This window comes from Natator depressus, chromosome 1 (assembly GCF_965152275.1).
Source record: "Natator depressus isolate rNatDep1 chromosome 1, rNatDep2.hap1, whole genome shotgun sequence".
NCBI lineage: Eukaryota > Metazoa > Chordata > Testudines > Cheloniidae > Natator > Natator depressus.
In genome coordinates, this window is record NC_134234.1 from 324135968 (window position 1) to 324158454 (window position 22487).

The window sequence follows — 22487 nt, forward strand, 5'->3', positions numbered from 1 at the left end:
TTAATCCAAAGTCATGGACAGGTCACAGGCAGTAAACAGTACTTGTCCATGACTTGTACTAATAGCCCTGACTAAATCTTGCCACGGGTGCTCGGGAGGGCAGGGGGCAACCGCTGGTGCTGGGGGGGGTGGGGGTGTTGGTGGGGCTGGCAGACTCCCCAGCTGGCTCTCTGGAAGTGGCAATATGTCCTTCTCTCAGCTCCTAGTTCCGCATGCTGCCCCTGCCCCAAGTGCTGGTTCCACAGCTCCCATTGGCTGGGAGCTGTGGGGGCGGTGCCTGTGGACGGAGGCAGTGTGCGGAGCTAGGAGCTGAGAGGGAGGGACATGTCGCCACTTCCAGGGAGCCTCCCAAGGTAAGCGCTGCCCAGAGCCCTTACTCCGAGCCCTGATTTCCGTGCGTGCCCCCCCACCCCCCACACCTGAACACCTGCTGCTGGGGGGGGGAAGGGGGAAGTGGCCTGAGACTGTCCCAGCCACTGCAGAAGTCCTGGAGGTCCTGGAAAGTTACAGAATCTATGACTTCCGTGACACACTTGTAGCCTTAGTTATGAATAGATTGTTTTTGAAGTACAATGTGAAGGAAGTACAATAGTGATGTCCTTCATTTCCTCAAAGCTTTCATTATGTTGACACGTTAACGTTGATTAAATTTTAACATCTTTATTTCAGAGGTTAAGAAGATTATCAACCAAATATAGAACTGAAAAAATCTATCCAACAGTCACTGGAGAAAAAGAAGAAAATGTTAAAAAGAACAGATATAAGGACATATTGCCATGTAAGTTTTGATTCTTCTACTACAGAACAAAGAAAAATGTTAATTATCCTTTTTAATGTATCTTCCCAGTTTTACTGTTCGCATTCTGTTGAACAGTTAAATTAGATGGAAATTTTTCTCTGCATAAAGGTTCACTATCAAGACTCTTAATCGGCCTTTAAAGTGAAACGTTGCCCTGGTATATATGGTTATTTCAGCCTCCTAGTTTCTATTTTAAAATTACTTAGAAGCATATTACTTTACAAAACTAAACAAAACAAACTTGCAGTTAATAGGGGACTTTGGTCTCCAGGCCTGTCAAACCAGCACTTTTTACTTCACAAGCACCAAATTCATTCAGTTACTCAAAATTAATTCAGTCTTGAAATTTAATTCAGGTTTGGGTGTCTAGCATTGATTCCCTCTCCCCCCGCCCCCCCTTAAGGGGATCAGAAATTACTTGGGGTGGGAAGTGAAGACATACCAATGTAAACTATAGACGTGGCTTTGTTGGTGGTATGACAGATGCTGCTTGTACACAGGCTAAATTTAAACCTCTGACAAAAATTTGCGGAGGGGCCGGGATTTCAATCCCTGAGTCCTTTTTGTTTAGTTTTTGTATTTTGGTAGCACCCAGTTAGGATTGGTGCCCCATTGTACCAGACACTGTATAAACACATAGGAAGACATGGTCCTGGCAGCAGAGCTTACAATTAATAATTTTTTTAATACAAAGAGTATAACAAATAGAGAAATGGGATGGAATGACAAAGGTATCGTAAAATCATACTTTTACATATATTCAGTGTAAACCCTTTCAGCAATTCATTCATTTGTTGCTCTAACATAAGTAAGTGGCAAAGAGCTCAGACACACAAATCATATTTTGAGAATAGAGTGGCCATTAATCCAGTCCCAGGAGACTAGAGAAGTGCAGGGATTTATTTCATACTTTCATACTTAGCAGTGTTAGTCTGTATCCACAAAAACGAGGAGTCTGGTGGCACCTTGAAGACTAACAGATTTTTGGGCATTAGCTGAAGTGGGGTTTTTTACCCACGAAAGCTTATGCCCAAAAATGTTAGTCTTTAAGGTGCCATTGGATTTCATACTTTGCTGTTCCAGAAATGATGCTAGGTCTGCAACCAGTTCTGAATTTAAAAAAGGTTGTCCTCTTCAGTCTCAGCTTTCAGCATAGAATCCTTAAAGTCCATTATTCGGTCCATGTATTTGAGTACATTCTATGTTCTCTGGATCTTGTAGGGATGAAGCATGGAGGTGTACAGTTTGCCATCCTGAGGCAGCACTTTCAGCAACAAGCCCTGCCTTTTGGACTGGCTACAGCCACAAGTACAATTACCAAGATTATGATAGTGTTGGCTGCAGCACTGAAAGAAAAGGCAGGTGTCCATCCTTACCTGGATGACTGACTGACTGGTTAGAGCCAATCTGTAAACAGCCAGGCCGGGAGTGTCAGAGGTTTGCAGTTTCCCAATAAGCAATGAGTAGGTAATAAACCAGAAGAGTTCTGTCAGTGTCTAGTAGGAACTGATAGGTCATGGAACAATTAAAAGACCTAATAAGCAGCCTCTACAAGAGAAAATGACAAACTTCAGAGATAGGGCAAAGCTTTGATTATTCATTCGGGAGAACAGTGTGGAGTTGCTGCAGGCGCTAGGATCAGTGGTGGAAAGTCAAGTTGTAGTGCCCTTAGCCTACTTCTCCAGTAGTCCATTTGAAATCTTTCTGGTGCAGTAGAAGGAAGTTGTGGTACCACAGATGATTTTGTATCTGAAGATATCTAAGAAGGTGTGGCATTATCTGAAACAGTTGCTATCTACAAAGGAATGACTGACTATTGACCACTTCTGGAGTGGAAGGTGCTTGAATACAGGTGCCAACCTACAGGGTTAGGATGCTCATTTAGGGAAAGCAATAGTCCAGGGTTAATGAACAGAGAATGAAAGTGATCCATAAACAGGCCAGTCACCAATGCAGTGAGGTTCTTTGTATTGAATTTTCAGAACCACTGACAGTTGTGTAGAAGAGTTTCAGTTGGACAGTGCCATGATTATGACATAGATTAACAGCCAGGGAGGCACAAGGAGGTTAATGGTTTCTAAGACCCTAAACCTCTTGATGTCATTGGCAGAAAGAAATCTTTCCAGTCTGTCAGTGGCTGGCAGATAGTGAGGGCTCCAAGAGTCTGCAGCTCCCAACCTTGGTCTGAAATAGTCCAGACATGCTGAAAAGACATCTGTTTGATAGGAACTTATGGAGAAGGCTAAACGTATGCTTCCCATAACAATGAAGGGATGGAAAGAAGTCTTGGTAGATGTCTGGTTGGTCGACTTGTGCACTGTTGAATGATCATTTTAACGTTGCTGAGATTTAATTGTGGTGTTAATGGTGTGCTTGGGTACTTAGAGCCTTCATTTATGTCTTTTTAGTTATTTAAATAGAAATATACTAGAAAAAATACCCATCCTAGTTCTGCAGAACACAGCTGTATGCAGGGGAGTTGGGAAATGAATTAAGTGTTCAACAGCTATATGAAAGCAGGGCAGACCTCAGGTGAATTTGGTGACATTCAGGAAAGTCAGAAGTCTAGAAGTATAATTCCTGCTCATTTGAGGTGTGAATATCTTCAGATATTCAGGAGGTCCTTCAGCGAACTAGGGAAGAAAAAGATTTATGTTGGTATCGAAGTAAAAACCAGAAAACTCTTATGTTTGGTTTATCTATGAGGAAACTGTTCCTCATAGATAAACCAAACCATGCCCTGTACCGTATGAGATGTGCACCTGATTTATAGCCATATATTTGAACAGTGCTGAGCTTCTGTCTAGGTAAGCTTCTGCAATAAAGCCCGAATAGATCAGGAAGGCAGCTTCCCAGTTTTCCCAAGTTCTGGTCACCCGTGGCTCCTTGGGCATTTCATTACCCTGCTTGCTTTGCCCCAACTTATTCTCTGTCAGCACTTCCCTGTGCAACAGTGATATGTCTACAAATTCACCTCTCAATTTTATCTTTAGTAGTGCTGATAAAGTGAACTCCCATTGGGTCAGCCACCCCAGCATAACCATACTCGTGACTGGCACCCTCAGTGCCCTGTTACTTACCAGTTGCCCTTGGGAAAGCAATTCTGTCCTGTGAATTCACATACCCGATCAGTTGGTGAGTTTTAGGGTTCACATAAATCATCCCCCGTTTAAGGGCTTCTGCCCCCTGGTGAGCAGTCTGCCTCATGTGATGATCACTTGTCTCCCAAGCTGGAGCCTTGGGTTTTCTTTAAAACTACTTCCAGACCTCCCTCACCTGTGGAAGCTCCCAGCTGCTGCAACAACTGAAGGCTGTGTAATGCCATAACTTCTGTAGAAGGTGTGTGTACCCCAGACATCTCCAACACAGCTCTTAGTAGACCAGATCCCCCACATAGCCTAACATGCCTGCCAAGACCTAACATGCCTGCTATGACCAGCAGGAAGGTGGGGGGACACCCCCCTTCCTGTTTTCACCATTCTGTTAAAGCCCCATGCCAATGAGCTGAAACTCTCTTCTTTTCTGCTTCTGCTGTGGGGGGTGTGGTGAGAACAGCAAAACGGGGGGAAAGACAATGTGCTACTTCACAGAATCATAGGACTGGAAGGGACCTCGAGAGGTCATCTAGTCCAGTCCCCTGCACTCATGGCAGGACTAAGTATTATCTAGACCATTCCTGACAGGTGTTTGTCTAACTTGCTCTTAAAAATCTCCAATGATGGAGATTCCACAACCTCCCTATGCAATTTATTCCAGTGCTTAACCACCCTGACAGTTAGGAATTTTTTCCTAACATCCAACCTAAATCTCCCTTGCTGCAATTTATGCTCATTGCTGCTTGTCCTGTTCTCAGAGGTGATGAAGAACAATTCTTCTCCCTCTTCCTTGTAACAACCGTTTATGTACTTGAAAACTGTTGTCATGTTCCCTGTGTCTTCTCTTTTCCAGGCTAAACAAACGCAGTTTTCCTAATGTTTTCTAGACCTTTAATCATTTTTGTTGCTCTTCTCTGGACTTTCTCCAATTTGTCCACATCTTTCCTGAAATGTCGTCCAGAACTGGACGCAACACTGAGGCCTAATCAGCGTGGAGTAGAGTGGAAGAATTACTTCTCGTGTCTTACTTACAACACTCCTGCAAATACATCCCGGAATGATGTTTGCTTTTTTTGCAACAGTGTTACACTGTTGACTCATACTTGGTTTGTGGTCCACTATGACCCCCAGATCCTTTTCTGCAGTACTCCTTCCTAGGCAGTCCTTTCCCATTTTGTATGTGTACATGGCATAATGAGAGAACAAAGTGCTTTAGTTCCTGCTGTTCTGCCTAGTCCAGGTGAGACCTAAATAGTCTTCCCTCTCTTCCAGTCATCTGGTGGGGGGGATGGGTCAGCATTCCTATGCTGACCTTATCTGAAGCTGCTACAGCAAGTCACTTTCTGGATATCTACCCCCTAAAGGGGCCACACACCTTTTCCTACATACCAGACAACGGCCCCCACTGCCTAATGGGCTGTGAAGTCATTTTGCTGCAGCCAGACACCTGACATCTTGGTTTGTCTCCCTGCCATAGTGAACCTGTCTATTGCTGCTTCGTGCTCTCCAGCTTTCCCTACAAAGCGGGGTTAATTTGATAACTGTGCATGCTTTCTGTAATGTTCCATGGAGCTTGGCAGCAGAGGGCTGGTGAACCAGGATTTGAGTTCAGCTTGCAGCTAGAGAAGTTGGGAACCAGAAGTGTAGGTAGGTGATTTAGTTGAGACCCAGGGAGTGGAACCAGGCTGCATGATAAGCCCATCTCTGAATATTTTCAACAATTTTCATAAATGAATTTTTGCAACTGAGCTTTGTGTTTGGGTGAAATAGGATTAAAGAGTATGACATGGCAATAATTATGTTGCTACTATAATAGCAATATAACCTACACTCATAGGGATTCTCTGTATCTTTATTTTTTTTAAAAAGTGTACTCTCTCTTAAAACTAGTGATGGTTGCAGCTCTTCTTGTAGTTCTATAAACTGTACTCTTGAGGGCATTTTGGGCCAAAAATTAAATTCTGTGCACAGTATTTTAAAATTCTGCAAGTGTCATTTGTTAATAAATAAATGTAGAGGCTCCAGGATGGCAGTGGGGAGCACAGGCCACTGGCTGCAGGAAGGTGGGGGATCACACTGCAGCCCTCCTACCCCTGGGACACAGACTCAGCCGTGAGGCTGCGGCTGACCCTGACACAGCACAAGGCCTGGGCCTGCCCCAGAAACACTCTGGGGCCCTGCCCCTCTGTGCCAGGCGCACCAGGTGCTGAACAGGCAAGCTCAATCAGGCAGGATCCAAGTGTGAAGGGGCTCAGTGTGGGGGGAATCCAGGTGTGTAGTGAGAGGATTTTGTGTGGGACAATCTGGGCGCACGCAGCTCAGTGGGAGGTCTAGGTATGGGAAGATCTGGATGCACAGAGGCTCGTTGGGGGTTCCAGGTGCAGGGGCAATGGGACTCTGCAGGAGCTTCCAGGTAAAGATGGGTGGGGCTCAGCAGAGGAGTCTGGGTGTTGGGGTCTAAGTGTGGGGGGGTGTCTGGGGAAGTAGAGCTTGGTGGGGTAGAGGTCTGGGTGCAGCTAGTTGGGGGTCAGTCACATGGAGGTCTGCATGTGGGGGCTCAAAGTGGTGCAGGGGGTGGGGCATCAGGGTGGGGGTTTGAGTGCAGGGAGCTCAGTGGGGTGTGGTCTAAGTGCAGGGGGGCTCCAAATGCCAGGGTTGAGATTCAGTGGGGTGTGGTTTGGGTATGGGGGGCTAAGGGGGTTCTGGATGTATTGGGTGAGACTTGGCAGGGGTGTCTGGGTATGGGAGGTCCAGCTGCACGGGGGTTGGGCGGATGGGGGAGCAGCTCCCCATACAGTGACCCCCTCCCTCCTCTGCTGTGGAGTGATGGGGTCAGGAGGCAGGGGAGGATGCTGAGCTTCCTGCAGCTGGGGAAGGTTTCTGGGGGTGCATCTGACACAGCCCCAGCAACTCCTTGCAGGGGAAAAGGAAGTCCCGTCTTCTGCCTCCAGTCAAGCCAGGACTAGCAGCTGATCCCAGATCAGGGTAGGAGCCACTAGCTGGGGTGTCCCCAGACCTGCGGTGATTTGCCTCTCTGCCAGCTGCTCCTGAAATGATGTGCCTGTGCTGCTAGGGAGTGGTGCGTGACTGCTCTTGCAGCTGCCCTTTGCTTCCCTGTCAGAAAGTCATTTTTCTGCAGGGAAGCAAAGAAATCTGTGGGGGGATATGAATTCTGCATATGCACAGTGGTGCAGAATTAGCCCAGGAGTAAAACTGGCGCTTTGAGGAGCGTTACGTATTAACCTGCCAAAAATGTTTGCTTGAAGGAAATTATTGTAGCAACACATAAGTGATACTTAGATATCAGTAACGAATGAAAAGGTTTGGAAAGCGTGCTGTTTGGAAGTAATTCTTATGGCCTACTTCCTATATTTCCATTCCTGTTAACGACATTTGGTTGAAAACAGGGTCTTCTTTCCTTAGGGGTTGGCTTGCTACTGATGCTTATTCTCCACCTGAAGACTTAATACACTCTTGACCTCACAGTTAATTGCTGTGGAGAGCACCATCTTTCTTTTTTTGCTGGGGATTGAGCCACAAGAGCAGAAACAAAGACCCACTTTTCATGCAAATTCTCTAATTTAAAAAAACTCTATAAGATACAAAAAACCCTCCTAAATCTCCAGCAATCCATAGTGTCTTTGCGGAAAATAGGGTAGACAAGATATGAATTTCTAATGGGTATTTTTTTAAAAGGCTTGTTTTAAAAGTTTAAAGCCTCCTTTCTATATTCTGAAGGAGGGGTGTGGGGGAAGGCACATCCCTATTTTTTTAATTCTTTTTTTTATTTTGATTTGCAAATGACCTAAGGCTTGTCCCAGGCCACAGCCAAATTGAAAGTCAGTAACAATGTTGCCTGAGCTTAGACTCCAAGGACAATCTCCACTCTAGAACACTGTTTTTGATTTAGAGTAAGTTTTGAAACAACCTAAAACAGGATTTATTATTCAATATTGCATTAATGGGAATGTCAAATAATTGTGAGGCATCACAATCAAATGGAATGCACAATTGACCAATAACGTGGATTACCTACAGATGTATTTGCTATATTCAGTTGAATGTTCATATGTTTGTCTCTTTACTTGTGTTATATTGAAAGTGTCAGCTAAGTGTACTAACTGTTACTGAGCAGGATTAGGTTTTTTTTTTTTTTTTTTTCCATAGCACCTAAAAAGGATTAACTTTCTGGTATCCCCTTAATAATCACAGAAATGACACTACAATAGAATTCACTAACTTCAACTATACTTCAAGACCTGTAACTTTCCTGAATCATAAAATTATCCAAGCAACAAACTAGAAAGATGACTAAGGTTCTTGAGTAGATGGAGAGAGCTGCTACATCACTGGGCAAACCTTCATTAGTGTATCTGTCTCTAGAGAAAGAAGCTTCCCAGTTGAAATTCTTAGCTTAAAATGTAAGCATTTATAGTTGTGTACTTGTAAATAAACCACTTGAATATGACGGTTCTTATGGAGCAATATCAGCATATCCTCAATTCCTAAACAGAGCTGAATGTGTGCTTCAAAGAGTTCAGTAACCTAGAGTACTTAAAACAAAATACCTGGCTATTATACTAATCTTGCACAACTGTTCAATCGCAACACTTTCTGGTCACCAAAGCTTTGTGGCTGAGTTACTTATTTTATGTTGAAGGCTCAGTTGCTTATGGTTAATACAACAAATATAAACTGTCCAAATACAGGAACATCTGAGTAGATGCCTGCTAAATCTAAAAGGCAAGACAAGCTGAAACAAATATTCTGTTTTAGGTGTAAACCAGAGATTTATAGTGTTAATGAAAACGTTTCCATTGTTTCCCTTTGTTTCTATCCAAAACAAAAAATTGGCAATCTTGGTTGAATTTTGCTTTAAAAGCTTACGTGGAAATTCTACTTCTGATATATTGCATGCTACTTCACCGAGCATCTAGTATATTATTGGTGTTTCTGGCTGAAATGCCCATGGCTAGAAATTTCTAAATAGGTTGTAGCAATCCGGAAGTCAGTTGGAATGCTCTATTGAAAACTGGGTAGGCAGAGGGAACCTGAGCCCTTGGGTCTTTATCCCAAAGTTTGCTTGCAAAGCCTTTTTCCTCCTACCTCTTCGTATATGCTTTTTCAGGAGACAAAATATGCTAAGAAACTGCCTAAATGCTGTTTCTCAACTAGTTTCTGTTGTATACTCTTCTCCCAGGCCACACTCAGTATCCTCCTACTATAGTTCATGTGATCAGCATCTGGTCTTCTCAACCAGCTGCGTTCCCTTGTCAGTGTTTAGCACTCTGTGTTGGGAATGTGTTGCGATATTTTCATTTGAGAGGCAAATAATAACTTTGGCTGTTAGAAAAATGGGAGTAACAATGTCAATTGACAGATATGGCAGTTTCCTGCAATATCGTTGAAAACCCTTGTTGAATTAAGTTTAAGTATCTTTGGAGTCCATTGTATTATATGCAAAGGTTATTGTGGGCTGGGATTATATGTAATCTCTCTAGGGGAGAAATGTGAGGTGAACCCTTGGAAGTGTTATGAACTTCAAAGGACTGTAGTGAACAATGTTCCAGACAAGAATGGACTTCTGGGACAAACAAGTGTCAAGAGGTTTGACTGGAGAAATCTCAAGATGAATGTAAATTCCCCACTTCTAGTAATGCAAAAACCCAGCCTTGAGGCATGAGCCATTGTCTGGTAAAGATTACCTGTTACTGGAGTCTCAACCAAAGGCCCAAGCTGTACAAAGGAAAAACTAACTTATTCCGGGGGAGGGTGGGCTAGTTCTGAACTAAAGCTGTTATGAACTTGTAACCACAGGGGGAAAAACCACTTTTTGTTGGGTTTGAAGGACTGACTCCTACCAGAGCCCCTGCTGTAGCTGGGGTGTGATCTCTGGTAAGCTTATTAGGATGTATGTGGTTCTTTTATTTTTTTTTAATACATTTTCTCTGTAATGTTTTCACCTTAAAAATATATGTGCTTTCTTATAAAGGGCTGTGTGGTAATTTATAACTGCTGGCAATTACAGTGGCTTGTAGCCTTTGAAGAGAAAGCAAAGCAAAACTGCTGGTCTATTTAGGCAGTCTGGCTTGCTGGGAATATCAGTATATTAGGCAGGGGAAAACCCCAGTCAGGAGGGAGACATGAGTGTCTTCCCAAGAAAGGTGATGGCTAATTAACTGGGAACATAGTAAGTGCCCTTGGTGAACTATAGAGGGGGAATACAATGTAGTTGCCCTTAACTGTGACAGCAAATATCCTTTAATTCTAACCCAGACACTCAAAGGAAACAATTATAAAGTGTGACCTTAATAGAGTTCTGGCCAGGACTCCGGAGACCTAGGTTCTATTCCCAGCTGTACCACTGATCTACTGGATGACCTTGGGCAAGTCACTCTAGCTATTTCTTACTCAGTTTCCCATCTGTAAAACTGGGTTCATGATACTTTGAGATCTACGGAGGAAAAGCTCTATATAAAAGCTTGTATAGATATAAGTATTGTTATATTTAATACTGTATTAAATTTTTGCTTAATGTTGACAAATTGAAGTTGTTTAAAACAATACAATGGTAAAAATATTTTTTTTTAGGATTCCCAATAATTAGCCATGTTTGTAAATTGCTTGGAGATCCACTGAGAAGCTCTAAGTGCACAGTTGTAGGTCTTTCCTGCCCTTTCCCACCTAAATTAGCTTATTCAGATATTGCTAATTTCATTGACTGACTAGTATCTGCTACAAACTATTATGCACCTTAAGAAACATTTTGTTTGATTAATTTGCTGCATCACACAATATTTTTATTTATGTAATAGATATATCTTAACACATGCTATAATTCTTCACTAAAAACTATCTTCTTTTAGTTGACCACAGCCGGGTTAAACTGACTTTAAAAACACTCCCGCAAGATTCAGACTATATCAATGCAAATTTTATTAAGGTATGTATTAACATCTGACTACATTAAAATACCTTTGGAGTTTTGATTTCATAGAAATGCAATTTTAATCTTTAATATTTTACGAACCTTATGAAATAAGAACTCAATCTTACTATAGAACATTTCCAGTTGGCATAATTTTATTTACTTTTCAAACATGTTGATGTGTACTTTAAATGAGTTAATGTCTAATGTTACTTTATAGTATACTATATGTTGTACTTTTATTAAAAAATTTAGTTCGGAATTGGCTAACCTATCACGATTTCAGTGCAGTAAAACTGCAAATCTGTCATTCTTTTGATATATAGTTCCAGGTAACATTTATAAGACAGACTGTTCACAGGAAAATAAGATATTTTAAGACAAAAAAATAAGTTGTATATACCTAGTTTGCATATTTATAGAATATTCAAGCACATATCAACGTATCTCTACATCTCCATGCAGTAGTGAGCTTTTGCAAAGGCTCACCACTGCATGGAGATGGTAGATATAGAATATTATTTATATACAGATCTTCCAATGTTTAGCAAATATTTGATCACTATTCGGGGGCAGGGGGATTATTTTAATACAATAAAAGTAGCATTCTTTCTGAAAACCTACTTTTCAGGTAGTAGTCATGGTAGGATGCTGTTATGCTTTGCCTTTTGCCTGTATGATCTGAAGTGACATTTTTAAGTTTCTCTGGAACTCTGATCCACTTTTCTTCAGTGGGAATGCTTTTAATCTCTAATTCTTGCTTTTTTTAAAAAAAAAGTTTCACTACTTGGATATAAAATTGATTTGAGAAATTTTTATCAAATATTTCAAAGTTCAGTCAAATTTTTGTCGTCTGAGAATATTTGCTGCTTTTGACTTAAAAATAATGTTCTGACTAAAACTGTCTTGTAAAACTTCTACATGGAAAAATTAAGCTTTGAAATGTAATACTAGTTAAAAGAAGAAATTTAAACACTAGTAATCAAAATTAAATTAAATGTAACTAAATCAAAATTAAAAAGTAAAACAATTATAACTGGGTTGCAAACTTAATTAGATAAATTCATGAAGATAGATCCATCAATGCTTGCTAGCAGAGACGGTCAGGCATGCAACCCTATTCTCTGGGTGTCCCTAAGACTGGACCACAGAGGATGATAGATCACTTGAAAATTGCCCTGTTCTTTTCATTGCTTCTGAAGTATCTGGCGTTGGCCGCTATTGGAAGTTAGGATATTGAGCTAAATGGACCATTGGTCTGACCCAGTATGGCCATTCTTATGTAAATAATTCTGCACATTTTCTTAGAACTTTTTTTGGTGGGCAAATTTAATATGAAGCATACTTTCAGATTTAAATCTAAAGTATTTGTTTTTTTCTCATTTTTAACAAATCTATAAAGCAAGGGAAATATTTCAGAATTGGAACTTCCGTACAAACTTTCCTTTTCAATCAATCAATAAATAAATTTTACTGAACTCTTTGGTCTTAATTTTTTATGCTGGCATAATGTAAGAATTTACAACTGTGAAATCCTCGTCCATTTGAAGCCAACAGGAGTCCATCTACACTGTAGCTGGGAGCATCTCACCCAGCCTGAGTAGATGGACATGTTGTAGCCCTCCTTGAGCTAGCGCATTAAAAATAGCAATGTGGATGTTGCAGCACAAGCTAGCCACCTGAGCTCAGATGCATGAAGTTAGGTGGGCTTGTTATTTGGTGGCTAGCCTGTGCTCGAGTATCTACTCTGCTTGTGTGCATGTGTGTTTGTGTGTGTGTGGCATGAGCACATATCCATCTACCCTGGCTGGAAGGCAGCTTCCAGCTGCAGTGTAGACATACTCTTGTAAAATTCCCACTGTTTTACCCCCTGCTTTTACATCAAGTCAGCTGTTTGGAAGTGTGGTGGAGGCTATTTCTGCCATTTTTTTGGATATGGAACAAAATATCAGTTTGTGAAAGGAGGACACTGAAAAGAGATTCTAGATTTACATTTAAATTATGAAATAAGGATTTTTTTTATCCAATACAACCAGACTTCTATCATGAACATTCAGCTGTTTCTCTCTTTTGCAATTTTAGGGAGTACATGGGCCAAAAGCATATGTTGCTACCCAGGGACCATTAGCAAATACAGTAATAGATTTCTGGAGAATGATATGGGAGTACAATGTTGCAGTAAGTACCCTACTTCTCTTTTTAAACTTGTCACATACATACATGGTGATGAATATTGAGCAACTAAAAATACATTTTCAGAGTCTTTTGGAGCTGTTAGCAGAAAGGAATGTTTACAAAAATTGAGCAACTTGGACTTCTGCCAAAAATTCTACAGACTGGCTAAAACCTTAGTGACCTACAGTGTTGAAACATAACTTGTTTTTTATAGTATGAATGAAAACTGTGGGAAAACATTAAATTTAAATATTGCCAATAAAATTATTTTTATGGTATACAAACAGCTCAAATGATCATTAATCATTTTCCTGGAATAGGGTTTCACTCTAATTAGTCCAGTATGGACTGGCAAAATCGATATCAGAAATAAGGATTCAAACATTTTAAAAAAAAGAGCTTAGGAGTAGTCTTTCTCTTAGAGTTCATGTAGTGATTTAGTTTTGCACTGTTGTAATGAATTAAGTGGAAGCTTTAGTACTATGAAACTCATCTCTTTTCTACTAATTCATGAGCCTTTCATAATTGTACAACTTTCATTCATAAATGTTCATAACTGAAGAACATTTAAAATCTATTTTAATATTTACCAATTAAAACAGTGATTTAGTGACTGGGGAAACTTAATATTACTCCATAGTACAATGAATTGCTTAACATTTAAAGATTTCCTATCTAGAGGTTTAAGGTAATACACATAACTCCATGAAAAATAGCAGTAAGTTACATTTTAAAATTTTGAATATTTATTTATTTCTTTATGTATGGTCAGTGCAAAAATCTGTCCTGGTTCTTTCCAGGCAATTTAACTAAGCCAACTATGGCTGTGTTTGCTTGTAAAGCATATAACCACGTACATTGTATAAAAATGGCAAGGTCAATCACAACTTGTCATTCTATGTAAGAACTTAAGTGTATAACTTTTATAGACTGACTTCTCTCTCTGTTAATTTAAAAACATTAGGATGGCAATGAATACAAATAACTAATGGATGTAAGAAATTACTATTGCTATTTGAGTAGATTAACTATAAGTGATTAAAATTCAGACTCAGTGTTTAGTATTTAAATTAAGTTTAATATTAAAAGTACATACTTCTGCATGTGTGCAATTCTTAATATGCAAAACTTGTGTTTAGATTTTAACAAAGGTTTAAACACTTCAGTAATAGGCAGTCAGTCTGAGCACTTTCTCAGATGGCAAAGTTCTGAACTTTCATGAAAGATGTTAAAATGTTAACTTCCTGTAGTTATATATTTCTTCCTTTTTCAGATAATTGTAATGGCTTGTCGAGAGTTTGAAATGGGACGGGTATGTATGCTTAAAATGGAAATATGAATAAATGTTGCAGCCCCACTGGCTAGGACAGTGTTTTAATTATTGAGACTTTTTATGTAAAGTCAGTAGCTACAAATATAGCTCAATTGCACCAAGTAAAAGAGCCTTTATTCTTGTCATTCTTTATGGAGAGAGTTCACAAATCTACTTCCACAAGCCAAGTTGTGTCAATATGCATAGAAAATCAGTGAATTTGGCCACCTTTTCATTCTAGAAAGCAGCTGTTTTCTGATAACTGTACCATGGTGCTAGCGAGGTACAACCTGAATAGAATACCTGAATAGAATCCAAGCTAATCTTTATTTTCAGTTATAAAAGGATCTCTATGAATTAAAATGAACTAATGGTAGCTGTACTGTTGCTGGTCTTCTCACTGTGGAGATTATAGTGCAGTTTTAGGCATAAAAAACCCCATTAATCAAATAAGGAATCTTGATTTTGAGTCCATCAAACCCCATGTCAGATGAGGAGACAGGAAGGGCTGATATTGCTCTGTCATGCTCCCTAGATTAGTGGGTATTTCCAGTGCCACAGGGAAACTGTGCAACAACTATTGCTAACCCTGTGCATTCACAAAAAGTTTGAATCAGGCTCCAAAAGATCACGAGGCTTTAAAAAAAAAAAAAATCTCACTTTTACAAATCTCTTGCTTACATCTGTTGGTCTTCGGTTTTTCAAGTCCTTAAGGTTTGTTTTCAAACTTTTCTCCGCAACCATGAAGACTAAAATCTTACTATTTTTGTTTAGTTTTAAATGAAAGCTGAAATGCTCTCTCAATCACAAAACTCCAGCTTCTGGAGTCCTAAGAAAAACACCAAATATGAGACTTGCGATAAAATTGCAAAAGATGGCAACACTTTTACTGTCAGTGACTTTCTTAAAGTACCAACTATGGATTAAATTAGGACTACACTATTTTTTTAATAGAAAAAATGTGAGCGGTACTGGCCTTTGCATGGAGAAGAAAGTGTGACTTTTGGACCATTTCAGATTTCTTGTGTAAGTATACAGTTTTGTGAACTAATATTTTTAATAAATTTATTGCTGTACATCTTGAAGAGCTCTTCCTATTATCAGATGTACTCAGTAGCACAGACTCTGAATGCATTTTTGTAATCACGTGTAAAGTTTTAATTCTAAACATGTAACATGTTTTAAAAATACACCTTTCTCGTTGTGAACAGAACAGGCCCTAGGTTGTTTCACTGTGGCTACTAGTTCTCAAGTTATTTATTGCGGATCCCTAGTGACATAAGGCACTGTCTTGCCTGGCTATGCAGAGGACTTTAGTGTTTCACTTTGTTATATTATATATTGTATATAATAATTTATTTTATTTATTATATTATATTAATGTAAAATGCATACTTTGTTGTATGTCTTGTAAAATTAATCTTTCATATTTAGCAAATAACTGCAGAGGTGAATAACTTTTTTGTAGCTGCCCACATTAATATTAAATATTTGGTTGAGTGCCAGCTTTGTTTGACACTGCACAAGGCCCAAATGGTCCCTGGCCTGAGCTTGTCATTTAAAATTCAAAAATTGATATTCATATACTAGTTAGACCAGGAAAATGGTAACACTTCCTTTGCTTACTAAAAAAGGCGTGGGTACAGTAGTATGTTCAAGGGCCCTTCAAATGCAAACTCACTTGAAATAGGTTTTAATAGGAAGTGAGAGTGCATACTGGGATAGAGGTGGCATTTGTGGCATGGGTTGGTTGCAATATAAGGCATCAGGAAAAGGAGGACAATAAAAGGAGAGGTGAGGCTGCTGTCGCAGAGGGAGTGAAAAGGTTAAGGAGAGACTCAACAATATAAGTGGGACTGAATTGTGTCCAATCTTGGAAAGAAAAATAACCTTAAATTTGATTCAGTAAATGATGGAAAATTAATGGAGGGATTCAGGTGGGGGCGAAACATGATCTGAGTGCATGGCAAGGAAGGATAAATTGAAGGAAGCAAGTTAGAAAACAAGGAGGCCGGAGAAAGTTAACTAAGGCATGGGGAAGCGTTAGAGGTACAGGAATGTATTTTGAAATATCATAGAGAAAGAAGTGACAGAATTTGGTGACAGCTTAGTTTTATGGGGAAATTTCATTTCTAAATAGAGTAGCCTCTGGCCAAGATCTTAACTGATTTTTTTTAAACCCAAAATCTTATTTCATTTTTTTTTTAAATGATAAAACATGTTTACCTGTCTAGCTTCATAGCAGATAAATAGCTTTTACACTGACTCTTCAAGTAAGTCTTAAATTGTCAAAAAGTGAATTATTTTTGTTCACGTGACACTATAGAGAATAAAGTTGGGGTTTATATCTAATTTGTTCTATATTAAATTCCTATCCACTCACAGATGTTTCCTCTTATTTAGGAAGCTGAACAAGCAAGAACAGACTACTATATTAGAACGCTATTACTTGAATTTCAAAATGTAAGTCGTTAACATATGAAAGGTTTCCCCACTCAGGACAGTTGTTCAAACACTAGTTATGTTTTACATTTTTGGTCTTAATCTGGTGTGACTTAACATCTGTTCAAAGATCTCAGATGGTAAATCAAGGAAACTTACAAAAAAATCAAGTCAGTAATATTAAAGGAGCAAAAACTTGGTTCTCTGCTTGTGTACATTATTAAGTTTGTAAGGGATATAAATAGTTTAGTTACAAGAAACAAAAGGTTCATAAATGTCTTGTAACATACTGTCTGTTCTTATGGTAGTGTTTTTGTGGTTAACCAAATATGTGTGACATTTTTCAGTAGTGTTCATTAACAATACAGGGCCAGATCTTCAGCTGGTATAATGTGTTGAAGTCCATGAAGCTATACTGTTTACACCAGCTTAATATCTGATCCACAAATTTAATCTGAAGGCTGAAAGAAGCCTTTTTTGATCCAGCCAGCCTTTTTAATGCCTCTTAGTATGTGATCTGACTGTTTCCTTGACAATAACTGTGTGTCTGACAGACTTATCTGACTGCCCACCCTATAGATTATTTATTAGCCTGAGAGAGTGCGTCCTGGTGTTTGTTTGAAATTTTCTTTTAATCCCCAGTTACACCCACTTGCCTTATTATCTTTGTTTAATGTAACATGATACTGTTTTTCAGTCTAGATTTGATAAATAAAATTTCCATCTGGGCTTCAATATCTTGCTGAGATGGCCTCTGAATGTTTTTTTGCTTCATCTAATAGATGCTTTTAGCTTTAAGTTAATAGGTGCTGATCTTCCTGCTTCTGCTTGTCACTTTATTTTTGTCAGTTGAAGTCCATAGGGGTTTGAAGGATGCAGTCAAGGCTCAAAATGGAAATAAACGTTGTTAACCATACAAAACAAAATCTGTGCTTAAAGCACACTTTTTTTGCCATCAAAATTACTAACAAAGGTAGTGTTATTAAAATTGTACTTTCAAGATCTAGTTCACTGGTTAGAATAAGAACCTTATGAGTAACATTCTCTAATATTTAAGTACTTATGATGAATGATCTGTGATAATACCAATTAATACTGATTTTTCATGTTGGTTAATTTGGAAGTTATGAATGTAAATCCTTAAGAATTGCAGTCACTTTTTTCTGAAATAAAACTAAGTTCTTTAAGTGATGTCCTTATGGGTGCACCACGTGTAGGTGCGGCAGCGCCCCCTGGGTCTGGGATCGGAGATCTTCTTCAGCAGTGCCCTTCGGGCCACGTGCACCTGGCCCCCCTCGCGCACTGCACAGGATGTGTGTGTATATATAGTGCTGTGTGGTCCTTGTGCCCACAGTTCCTTCTCTGCCACCTTTGGTCTGTGACAGAATCCGCAACAGAGTCCGCTTTTCCTATTCCCTTACTAGATAGTGCCTTACCCGTTAGTGTAGTTACTATCTTCTTCTTTCTTCTATCTTAATTTTTTTTGTTTTGTCTTTTGTTTTAATTTTACCTTCAGTTATTTCATGCTTAGGTTTCCGTTTCCCCACTTTCCACCCTTCCCAATTGGGAAGCTTTTTCCTTCACCCTTATGCCCAGATACTCCAGGTTTAAAAGGTACATTTCTTGCAGGGTTGCCTTCCTGGTAATGGGCAGCCACCCACAGTGCATTTGCTGTCTGGGAGAGGGACATATCCCACAGAAGTGTTCCCACTGTCTTGGCATGAAACCTAGAGCCAGAAAAGACCGGACTTTAGATTAAAACTTCTCTGTGACCAGCATCGGACCCAGGCCTGGACTCTTCCCCAGAGAGGCCCTCATGTTCTGCCAGGTTGTTTGCCAGTCCTCGTTCCCCATGTCCCTTAAAGAGAGAGAGCCTTCTTTTTTTCTCTCTTGGACAAAAAGAAATGGGCTCCCTTCTCACAGTTTGAGGCACAGCCCACCAGAACACTGTCGCCTGCGAGGTCTGTTGCCTCATCTCGTCTGTCGGGATGTAGCTCCAGGGCCTGTCCAAGTACCTCTGGTACCAACTTGAAGAAACGGTCTTAGGATCCTAACCAGGCCAGACCTACAGCCCTTGGCACCATTTCACAGCTCTGAGGAACGAGACAGGCCAACTTCAGGAATTTCAGCACCGAAAAAAATGCCGGCACTGGCACTCTTTCCAATAGCAATTAAACCGTTGGCCCCGAGCAAGCCCATGGCATCATCGAAATCGTCTGCACTGGCCAAGTCTCTTGCGCTATGGACACTTCAGGGGAATACACCCTTCCTTTGATATAGAGTTATACACTGGCATCGATGATGCTTTTCCATCTTCCACAAGACTTTAGATACCCTAAAGACCTGCTGGTATCTGACACTCCTGAGTCTCTGCTCTTTCGATGTGGCCTACCCTCTCTGGACTAAATGACACTCCTCCCTTTCTCCTCCTGAGGACGGCACCTACCTTCCCCAGAGATGAGGAGGAGTGTTCTATTACTCCCTTGTTTGCCAGGCAAATCATACCTCTTCATCCTCCCTTTCCACAATCCACATCTGGTCCACAGTCTTGGCATGGACCACCATAGATACAGCCACATATTTCACTCTTTCCACACTGGCCATATTGGAACCCTTGGGCCATGTACAGGGAACAGTTGGGAACCCTCCCAGAGAGCAAAGCTGGAGACCTACACCTCTTCCTTCTCCATCAGTTGCTTCCTGCTGGAGTTTGAACCCCTGCCGGTACCAATTGAAGAGGAGGAACAGGAGGAGGAGGCTCCACCATTTTTCCTCCTCCTCCCTTGATGAGGCTATCATGCCTCCACCTCCTACATCTGCCTATGACTTCAGACATTTTCAGGACTTATTCTGCAAGATTGCAGACTCCTTGCATATTCCTTTGGAGGAAGTCAAGTACCAGCAGCATAATCTGCTTGATACCCTCCACACATCCTCCTCCTCCAAGGTCCCACTACTGATCCATGAGGCTCTTCTCAACTGTGCAGAGCTGCTCTGGCAGACCCTGGCGTCCATCCCTCCAACCTGCAAATGTGCCAAAAAAAATTGTTCCAGAGAAGGATGTGAAATTTATATTCTCCCATCCCACCCCAAATTCTTTGGGGGTCAATGCAGTGCACAAAAGAGGCTTGCAATTCCAATGCAATCCAGACAGGGATTGGAAATGCCTGGACTTATTTGGACACACAGTGTATTAATCAGCCATGCTCCAATTAAAAATTTCCAGCTATGAAGCTCTTGTGGCTAAGTATAATTACCTAAACTACTCTAAACTGGAGGAACTCTGCCATGACCTGTCAGAGGCCAAGAGAGCAGTTCCAGTCCTTAATATTGGAAGGACACCTCCTAGCTCATACAGCCCTGTAAGCCACGTTAGACTGTACAGACACCACTGCCTGATCCATCACAACTGCTGTGGTCATGAGAGATGAAGCCATGATGCATGCCTCAGGTTTTCCTAATGAGGTACATACCACAGTAGAGTACTTACCTTTTGAGGGCCAGAAACTATTTTCAGAGCACACGGACAATTCTCTGTGTTCTCTAATAGACTCCCAAGCTACACTCTTACCTTGGCATTTACACGTCAGCACCAAAGAGACACCCAGGGAAATACTCTCTCCCCCTGCAATCCTAACCACAGCAGTACACCCTTCAACAGCACTTTGACACCCAGCACCAAAGACAAAGGCCTCCTATCAAATGTAGACAGCCTGCTCATCAAGGGGCTACCTCTCACGTGCCACCACCACAGCAACAATTTTGAAGGTGTGGTTGAGGCCCCAAGAAGCCTCCCACTATTCCAGTCATTCCCACGGTCTTTGATGTTCCACTAGTTTGGTGAACGACTAGCTCTATTTTTCCCCTCTTGGATACTCCTCACCTTGGACAGGTGGGTTCTAGAGATAATCAAAGGAGGATACTCCATCCCCTTCCTATCCATCCTGTCCCGGCCTACTCCCTCCTTGTCCTCCTTCAGAAACCCCTCTCACAATCCCATTCTCTGGGGAGAAATAGATCATCTTCTGGAACTGGGAGCCATAGAACCTGTCCCTTCCCGGCACATTGGACAGGATTTCTACTCCCACTATTTCCTGATCCAGAAGAAATCTGGTGACTGGCGAGCCATGATGGACCTGTGCTGGTATATAAAATAAACATCCAGTGCAAATGTCAAATCTATTTGTATATTAAATAAGACTTCCTGTTCATGGACCTTCGCAATCTAAACAAATTCACCAAACTGCAATGCGTCAAAATGGTTACTCTCTCCAGTATTATCCCAGCACTGGAACAGGGGGACTGGTTCTTGGCCCTTGACCACAAAGACACATACTTTCGTATTACAATACACCCTGCCCACAGGCAATTTCTCCAATTAATCTTGGGCGACAGCCAGTACCAACACAAAGTACTGCCTTTCAGACTGTACTCCACACCTCGGGTGTTCTCCAAGGTCCTTGCAGTAACTGCTGCCTATCTGAGGAAACAAGGTGTCATCTTTCCATACTTGGGTGACTGTCTCTTTAAGGCCGCATCTGAGACTTATGCTCTCTGAGCCGTCCACATAACAATAGACCTGTTCACAAAGTTAGGTCTCCTTGTGAAACGAGAAAAGTCCACTTTAATGCCGGTACACAACTGGAATTCATTGGCGTGCAGTTGGATGCCAGACAAGCCAGAGCCTTTCTACCTTCTCACAGATTCTCAAGTGTAGAGATCTGGTATCAAACATATGAGTCTGCCTCCCGATCTCTGCCAGAATATGCCTCCAGCTTCTAGGCCACATGGTAATGGCCACTTTCGTGGTCAGGCACGCAAATCTACACACACAATGTCTTCAGCCATGACTCCGTACAGTATATCTCCCCCACAAACACAGCCTTCACAAGCTCTTATCCATGCCGATGAGAGTAAAGGGCTCACTACTTTGGTCGACACAGCCCTACAATGTTTGTGTCAGAGTTCCTTTCCTCCAATGTCCACTGACCATGATCCTAATAACTGATGCCTCCCTAATCACATAATGCAGGGCAGATGGCTGTTAACTGAATCCACCCTACACGTCAATCTCCTAAAACTACGAGCAGTCTGCAATGCCTGCCAACATTTCCTACCTCTTCTCAAACATCATACTATGAGTGATGACTGACCATCTCACCTGCGTATATTACATCAACAGACAAGGTGGAGCGAGGTTCCACTCTTTATGATCAGAGGCACTCAAACTGTGGAACTGGTGTATCCAACAAATCACCATTTCGGCAGTGTACTGCCCTGGACACCAAAACACTATTGCAGACGCATTGAGCAGTAGGTTCTCCCACGCTCACGAGTGGGGAACTGGATATGCAAGTACTTCAGCCCATCTTCAGTCGATGGGGATACTGCACCATAGACCTGTTTGCCACACAGCACGATGCCCGCTGCCCTCAATTCTGTTCCAGAGGAAGACTGGGACATGGATCTATAGGAGATCCATTCCTCATAATATGGGACATACTGCTCCTTTTATGCCTTTCCCTCCTATTCATAGTATTTTGCAGGATATGAGAGGATCGAGCTCATGTCATACTTATAGCTCCAACATGGCCACGACAGGTCTGGTATACTTACCTCTTCTACATGATAGTGTGCCAATTGATCTCTCTCCATCCAATGCCACGGCTCCTTTTGCAGGACACATCCTCCATCCCAATCCACAGATGCTCCATCTCAAAGCCTGGCTCCTCCATG

The 22487-nt window shown here is 41.1% G+C and overlaps 1 protein-coding gene across 2 annotated transcripts in view; it reads left to right on the forward strand.

The window, feature by feature from the left end:
• PTPN12 (protein tyrosine phosphatase non-receptor type 12) overlaps positions 1-22487 on the forward strand; it is a 148013-nt gene that overhangs the window by 65629 nt on the left and 59897 nt on the right. For both annotated transcript variants that reach the window (XM_074942540.1, XM_074942541.1), the window contains exons 2-7: positions 670-778; positions 10761-10837; positions 12905-13000; positions 14271-14309; positions 15264-15335; positions 16713-16772. In XM_074942540.1, coding sequence (XP_074798641.1) covers positions 670-778; positions 10761-10837; positions 12905-13000; positions 14271-14309; positions 15264-15335; positions 16713-16772 — 453 coding nt within the window. The remainder of the gene's footprint in view (positions 1-669; positions 779-10760; positions 10838-12904; positions 13001-14270; positions 14310-15263; positions 15336-16712; positions 16773-22487) is intronic.